The 8,465-nt window shown below is 44.3% G+C and overlaps 1 protein-coding gene across 2 annotated transcripts in view; it reads left to right on the forward strand.

Annotated features, from left to right (window-relative positions):
• The window catches only part of SLC15A4 (solute carrier family 15 member 4), a 57,308-nt gene extending 49,886 nt beyond the window's left edge, over positions 1-7,422 (forward strand). For both annotated transcript variants that reach the window (XM_081842268.1, XM_081842267.1), the window contains exons 7-8: positions 1,217-1,375; positions 5,536-7,422. In XM_081842268.1, the coding sequence (XP_081698394.1) occupies positions 1,217-1,375; positions 5,536-5,684 (308 nt within the window). In that variant the 3' untranslated portion in view covers positions 5,685-7,422. The remainder of the gene's footprint in view (positions 1-1,216; positions 1,376-5,535) is intronic.
• The last annotated feature ends 1,043 nt before the right edge of the window (positions 7,423-8,465 follow it).

Below are 8,465 nucleotides of genomic sequence, written 5' to 3' on the forward strand. Positions count from 1 at the left end.
CATTTGTCCACCCCTCTTCCAGTTGCTCTACAAAGCTTTTGTTTCAATCTTCTGGTGGTTATCTGAGCTAAAAGGCAAATAATGAGAAGCTCAGCACCTCAGAGATGGGAGTCAGATATTCTGGGAGAGTGGCAGATTGTCGAACGCTTTGGTTGGATATTCTGGGAGAGTGGCGGAGTGCTGAATGTTTTGATGGGGCTCTCCATTGCGCTGTTCCGTTAAGCCCTTCAATTTGCATAATAAGTTGAATTGCAGCAATTATGACACATTCCTTGCTTTGAAACGCACGTGTCCTTTCCTTTGCACAAAGAGCCCAGATTTCATACGGAGTAGAAACCAGGCTCTGTTTATAGCAGTCTTTTATCCAGCAATACGAGCTCAACTTCAGAGGCTTTTAGAAATGCAGGCATTGCCTTTCGTCTGCAATCCTGTTTGCAAAGTCAGAAGCACCTGGATAATCCTGCTGCAGTTGCAGAGCAGTGATGGGGAATCTGCGTCCTTCCAAGATGCCGTTGGGACTCTCAGCTTCTCCAGCAAATATGCCCACTTGTCAGAAACAATGGCATGAGCCTCCCCTAAAAAAAACACCCCCTAAGTTGAACAAAAGTTGGGGTTCGGAGCTGACATAAGGTCAGGCAGATGTTTTAAAAGCCTCTATGGAGGACTGTGGATTCTGCATATCACAAGACACATTCTTTCATGCAAAGGAAGAGACATAGGTGCACAGAGGCTGAGTTGTGAGTGTCAAAGCAGTGTCTACATGGCAGTTAAGGCAGTTGCCTTAACTTATCCCTTCCATGCTTTTGGCACATGAGTCAATATGTGAGGTTTAAACCCTTAAACCAAAGGGTTTTGGTCCTTAAGTTTTACATTCTATAGCATAGTGTTTAACATGCTTCACAGTAACCTTTTAGGATTTAAATCAGGTGTGGAGAACCTTTGACTTTCCAAATGCTTACTGAACTACAACTCCAATCACCCCTGGTTGTTGGCCATGTTTGCTGGGGCTGAAGCAAATAAACCTGTAATTATATCTCTCGCTCACTGTCTTAGAATGTGCCATAAACATTACAGATAATGTGTGATGAATAATAATTGTGGGTCCACAGGTTTTGAGCCTGTGTCTTCATGGCCTTTATACTCGTGAAAAAATGTTGCCCAAAATAATGGATAGAATTCGCCTTAATTCCTCTCCCCCTTTGTTCTTTTGTTCCAGGTCTGGAATTTGCATATTCTGCAGCTCCCAAATCTATGCAGAGTGCTATTATGGGTCTCTTTTTCTTTTTTTCCGGAATTGGGTCTTTTGTTGGATCAGGGCTTCTGGCTTTGGTGTCTATTACAGCGATTGGCTGGATGAGTAATCACACAGATTTGGGTAAGTTATTTATGTGTTTTTTTTTATTTATTTATTTATTTATTTATTTATTTATTTATGTATGTATGTATGTTCCAGCATGTTAGAGAAAAAGAAAGCAGAGTACTTACTCCTAAAGCTGCTGCATGCTGTTAATTTTAAAAACTTTCCTATCTTAGGCACGGCTGTTTTTTCTAAGCTGCAATTTTCACTGGCAACCTTTGCCAGAGGAGGCAATTTTAAAAGCTGAGCAATGATTACACAGAAATTCCAAAACGACCCTGTAATAATTCCACCCCCAACCCCCGTATAACAATGCTGGTTCGTTCGTTACTATCTTTAGAATGCTGCTAGAGGCTGCTCTGGAGAAATTGTTCGCTGAGCAAAGCAGTTGACACCAGGGTTCTCCTTTATTTTGGTGCCCTCTGAGCAAAGTAGCTGGTTATAGACCATCCAAGGGATTTTAACTACTATCTTCTGGTTGCAGATCCCTCCTTCCTTCCTGGTGAAAGACGACTGAGAGGGTTGTGAGGGAATAGCTTCAGATATTGCCAGATGAGACGAACTATCTGAATCCGTGCTAGCCCTGGGTTCAGGCCTGGTTGGGGGCCAAATCAGCCTCTGTCATTCTAATGGATGAACTTTATTATTATTATTATTATTATTATTATTATTATTATTATTATTATTTATTTATGCATACATACATACCCCACCCATCTGACCGGGTTTTCCCAGCCACTCTGGGCAGCTCCCAACAGAATAGTAAAAACACGATAAAACATCAAACATTAAAAACTTCCTGATACAGGGCTGCCTTCTAAAAGTCAAGATAGTTTATTTTCTTGACATCTGAAGGGAGGGCGTTCCACAAGGGAAGCACCACTACCGAGAAGGCCCTCTGCCTGGTTCCTCACTTCTCGCAGTGAGAGGACTGCCAAAAGGCCCTCAGCGCTGGACCTCAGTGTCCGGGCAGAACGATGGGGGTGGAGACGCTCCTTCAGGTATACTGAGCCGAGGCTGTTTAGGGCTTTAAAGGTCAGCACCAATACTTTGATTTGTGCTCCAAAACGTACCGGGAGCCAATGTAGGTCTTTCAGGACCGGTGTTGTATAGTTGGATGCCGCATTCTGGATTAGTTGCACTTCCTGGGTCACCTTCAAAGGTAGCCCCATGTATTTTTGCAAAAATGAATTAAAAAGGGGTGAAAGATTAGAGTTATGTTATGTTAATTTTAAAAATAATATGGCATTAGTGATTAAGTTATAAGGAATATGTAAAAACGAATCAAAAAGGGAAGAAAGATTGGAGACATAATAGGTCAAGTTATATAATTAACAATGAGAATTGAAAGAGGGCAAGGATTTGCTGAACTTGATTGAGTAAAGGGGAACACAAAAAAGGGAGGTGTGAGGAAGTCAAGAAACAGGGTTAAATAAGTATAAAGCTAAAAAATTTTTCTTTTTTATGTTTTCCATTATCTTTTTTGCTGTTTTATTGTGTACTTTTTGTCTATTTTCTGTGTATTTTTGCTATGTTTGTTTTTTCTTTTTATGTTGTATGTATGTATGTATGTATGTATGTTTTTTTTCTTTTTTGTAAAACTTTAATAAATATCTTATATATAAAAAAAGGTAGCCCCATGTAGAGCACATTGCAGTAGTCCAAGATGGAAGGACAGGAGGAGTGCCATGCTACTGTTGCTACTGCTGCTGCTGCTCAATCTCTCAGTGGCCTTCAGAACCACTGGCTATAATATCCTTCTGGACTGACCCTGCTGGATGGGTCTTAGTAGCACTGAGCTACAATGGCTCTGTTCCTACCTGCAGGGTTGTGAACAAAGACCAGCAGGAGAGTCTTGTCTGGCTTCTGGGATAGCCACGCAAAGCCTCTTGAGTTCAGCGGGGGCGCTCCTGCCTCTTCGCTCAAGAGGCTTTGCGTTGCTTTCTTGTTTTCCTCCTCTAAAAACTAGGTGCGTCTTAGGGTCGGGTGCATCTTATAGAGCAAAAAATACGGTATTCAAAATCCAACCCAAACTGTCTAGGTTAATGAATTCAACAAAATGGGTGAACGTGATCCATTAATGCCGGCTTTTCCAAATCTGATAGTCACTGGCATCTCCAGCACCACCCCCAGGTAATCCCACCGCCCCGCCCCCCCCCCAAGGAAATAGCACCATCAACTTTGAGGACCGCTGTGTTGCGACATTGGTGGAGCTGCTCTGAGGTATAGAGAAGGTTTGATAGAGAAGGGGGGGGGAACCTCATAGAAGGCTCAGAGCCAGGAGAACTATCCCAGGCAGAATCATTCCCCCCGGCTGATTGATCCAATTTCCTCCACATGCCACAGCAGCACAGTGTTAACTGTGTTGGCTCAAATCACTGTGTTTCTTTAGCTCCCCCTCACCACTTAATTCGCCCACAAACACTCAAGTGCCAACCCAGCCCCCATGAAACAATTAAATTATTTCTGGAGTTTAAAAAATGGAGATTTTCATGGCGTTAACATCCTGACCTGTAAAAAGGGAAATTGCTACTTTTAAAAGACTCGGCCTCTGCATTGTTTTTTTCATGTCAAGTGCAAAAGCCCCTTTGGGCTCTTACTAGAGCTTGTAATTATAAATCCATTTAATTGAATCTTACGTTTTATGTAATTAAAGTAATTTCAACTTGACATGTATACACAAACAAGGATTGATGAGTACAGAATTTTTTTCTGATGCCCCACCACCCTGGTCCCTGCCCAGTTCTAAGTAATAACTATAATGAACCAGTTGGGTGGTCCTCCTGAGGTCTATTGGACTCTGTCCATGCTGAGCCTTGTGTGGACATGCAACATTAGCAAACAAAGTTCCCTTAACAGAAGCGTAATTTTCAACCAATGAGCTTTCCTAATTTAGGAAACTAAACCCTAGTTTTGAAGGAAAGCTGAGTGCAAGCCCCGTGCGGGTGAACTGAAGTGTCTTAATTGAAGAGCAAGATCTCAGGAAAGTTTTCACACGGTTCCAAGAAAAGGAAACGGCTAGACGGCTCCAGTATGATTAAAAAAAACCAGTTTCCTATTGAGGGGCAGCTTCTGTAGAAAGAAAATACTTTAGCCCATGGGCTGCTGTCTAGAGACTCAAGCAGCTTCCAAGAATACAGGCAACCCGCGTCATCCGCAGGGGTTCGGGACCAAGGATTATGTGCATGTACGAAAATCGTGTATAGCTAAAATTGCCTTTTCCTTGGCTGGCAAGGGGCGAGGGAGCCCTGCAGGGAGGTCTCCTCATGTTTCCACGACTTCCCTTTCTCCACGTGAGTGACCGAAGACCGGCCACCTTTGCAGCTGTCATCTATGCATCCCTCTACCCTGCATAGGTGGAAATGGGGAGTCTGCCTAGTCTGCATGGGGGGGGGGGAGAGCCACTCCACAGCTAGCCATCCCACTTTCTATAAGGTGGCCAGTGAGGGGAAGGGCCAGAGGTGTGGGGAAGCTGGAGACCCCAAGTGGACTGGAGCATAGAGCCTTGTGAGATCTTTGTGGGTTCAAAATCTTGCATCACCACCACTCCCAGAGCTGTTAGCCTTGCAGGCTCGCCAGGCAGGACTTGCCTGGTCAGGTGTAGTTTTTGGACCGATGGAAAGGAGGAGGAGGGAAGCAAGCAGAAAAGGCAGAGAGAGATGCAGGCAGAAGAAAAAGGCTGGGATAGAGCAGCAGCGGAGCACATACGCTTGGAATCGTGGGTGTTAAATGCACATAAGACAGAGGTCGGCAACCTAAGGTCCGCAGGCCAGTTCCAATCCGAATGGGTTCTGGATCCAGCTCCTGGACGGTCCAGAAATCTCCGCATGGTTCTGATTCATATAGTTTGGGCTGCACCATTTTTTCTTTGGAAATCACTTCTGCACAGGTGTGATTTTCGGTGTCTGGGCATGCGCAGAAGCGATTTCCAGCGCTGCGCCGGTCCGGCCCACTGCCGATCTCCACAGGAGTGATCCGGCCCATGCCCTGTAAGCCTTACCGACCCCTGACATGAGATGTGATTTGCCCGCAGGAAAACCAGCCAACCTCACTGTAAAGCTAGCATTAGTGTTTCTCTTTTGGCAAAATGTTTCTGTGTTCCAGCTACGTGGAATGGCATTACTTGGTGTAATGGCATGAACTTACCTTGTCTCTCTCTTTCTCTCTTTTCCCTCTAGGTAACATTAATGGGTGCCATTTAAACTATTACTTTTTTCTGCTGGTTGCTATTCAAGGAGCAACCCTTCTCCTTTTCCTTATCGTGTCTGTCAGATACGACCGCCAAAGATCCCGGACTAACGGACCTCCCGCCAGTGTGCGGACCTGACATCTGCAAGGAAAGAGCAGCTTTTATGACCGACGTTTGACGTCAGATGAACCATCCATCTCTGAGGTCTTAAATGCTAATACAGTGGCCCTTTGTGGCCAGGAAACATTTTCTTTAAACTTGCATGTTAACATTGCGTTCTTGCCTCAGCCCTCTTTGTTCCTTCCCCTGTAAAAGTAGGTAAGTGCCTTGTGTTAGCAAGATGGCCTTGTCTTGCCCGGTGCCCAGAGACATGGCCCAAGCTCTGTTTTTCAACTGTGTTACCCTCAGGCACAGAAGATGCACAGAAGATGCAGCGAACTTATTCGAAGCTGTTTCCTTCAGTCTGTTGAAGCTGGGGATGATTAGCCTTTGGATACAGAAGCGATGAATGACTGCCTACTAAGGAGACATTTAATTTCTTTGAAGAATGACTTTGAAGGAAATGAGCAAAAGAAGGTTGCTTGCCATTTCCCCTTGCTTATCCATTTCCCCAGAAATAATGTTCTCCTTTCTTAAAACGGAAGTATCGGTGTGGATGGGGGTGAGAAGTCTCTGTTGGTGGTGTTGGTTATATGGGAATGAAGTGGTGTGGAATTTTTTTATTCCTGTGTTGTCTAAAAAGGGAAGCAACTTCAACCTACGTGGTATTTTCCGCGGCAAAAGTTATGAAACTACTGTAATGAACAGGCCTCGCTGTGCAACATGGTGGTCCTTCTGTTGCTGTCTCATTTCTATCCGTTAAATCATTTTGTGGCGGGAAACTGAGCTGGTATCAGAGTCTTTCCTTTTCCTTTCTTTTCTGTTGCCTCACGCCTTGAGAATTTATCCTTTTCTTTCTTAGGTAGGAGTTGAAATGTACTCAAGCGTTTGGGATATATTGTGTGCTGTGAATAAGCAAATCTGTTGCTGTTCCCTCATTTTTAGGTCACTTTCCCATTTAAAAGCTGTTGGCGCAGATGGGAATAGAAACTAAAAGTATTTGAAAGTGTAATTTGAGCTAGGTTGGATGGACATTCTGAAGGGCACAGCCAATTTCTGGTGGAGGTCCAAGATGGACGGAAGTTGTTTGTGGTGGGACCTTGGCAATCTGTGCCAAAACAAGGCCCAAGAATCTACATTGACTGCTAGCCAAACAGGTTCTCCATTAAAACCCCATCTTGTGGAGGACAAGGCTCTTGTATATAAATAAGGAAGAGGGAACATTTGACCTTCCTGAAGTTGGACCCCCAGCTCTCATCAGCCTCAGTCAGCTTGAGCAGTGGTCAGGGATGATAGGAGATGTAGCCCCAAACAACCTTAAGGGCCGCAGGTTCTCCACCCCTGACGTAAATCTGCCTTGAGCTTCTCAGCAGAGGGGTGTGCCGTAGAAACAGTTGGGTTTCCTCAGTCATTTTCCTAGCCTTCTTAATTAACCTAATGAAAGGAAGAGCCTTTATATTTCATCTCACGTGTACCTCACTCAAATGTTCTCTATTTCTCACAGGGCCTAATTTTCAGCCACATAAAAAGCAGTATTTTGCACAGAAATTGCAGAGTTCTGGCAAGTGGGAGTCAACCTCACCTAATAACAAATGGTTTCCCAACTTTTTTTATTTTTGGTGAGGAGGCGATTAATTTTTAAGAGTATTCAAACATTGGAATGGAAAAGGCGCCTTTGGTTTTCTATAATTCAAGTACCTTCATTTGGAAATGTTTACAAAAGCCCGTGTGTGGGGAACCTGTGTTCTAGAGTGAATAAAAAAATATGCTGCAGGTATTCTGTTCTCTGTAGTCTTTGATGCTCCCCCTTCTGCTGTTGAACACCAAGAAGGCGCATTGTGGCTTTACAAGTTTGCTGAGATCCATAAAGACAAAAGAAGACGATCTGCTGGACCAGATGAAAAGGAAAATCTTGCTGGACTTGTTCAGAACTGCCTGGCATGATGCCCAAGAAAAACGAGGCCTAAAGCAGGAATTATCCAGGTTCTATATCAGGTTTCCTCCACCTTTGGCCCTCCAGATGTTTTGAGACTACAATTCCCATCATCCCTGACCACTGGTCCTGCTAGCTAGGGATCATGGGAGTTGTAGGCCAAAAAAACATCTGGAGAGCCAAGGCTAAGGAAGCCTGTTCTATATGTTAATACTTTATAATTCCTGTACAGGGATGGGGAACTTTTTTCAACCTGAGAGTCACGTTTCCTTTTGGGAAGGTTTCCAAGGGCCATACAGCAGTGGCGGGTAAGGCCAGAGGCAACAAATGTAGATTTTACAGGGATGAAGCACAAGTCCTGGGGACAGAAACCCTCATGTAAAATGGGTGCTGGAGAACGTGAGTGCTATTATAGGTGTGTGATTGGATAAATTTCTCCCTGTATTCCACAGCAGAGGTTGTAATCCCCATCACTAATCCAAAATCCCTGTCTCTAATCCGAGGTTCCTATTTCTAATCCTAAATCTTTTATCTCTAATCCCCAAATGCCTATCTCTAATCCCCAATCCCTAGCTCCCCCTCTTTTCCCAGATCCCTAGCTGTAATTCACATCCCTAATCCCAGGTTCCTATTTCTAATCCTAAATTATTTCCAATCCTAGGTCCTTCTCTCTAATCCCCAGATGCCTATCTCTAATCCCCAATCCCTATCTCTAATCCTGGGTCTACTCCCAGATCCCTAGCTGTAATCCCCATCACTAAACCCAGACCCCTAGCTCTAATCCCAGGTTCCTGGTTCTAATCCTAAATCTTCATCTCTAACCACAGGCCCTTGTCCAAACCACAGACGATCCCTACCTGCACTCTCTCAGATAGCCCCTATCTGAC

This window comes from Podarcis erhardii (genome assembly GCF_964252035.2).
Source record: "Podarcis erhardii genome assembly, chromosome: 15".
NCBI lineage: Eukaryota > Metazoa > Chordata > Lepidosauria > Squamata > Lacertidae > Podarcis > Podarcis erhardii.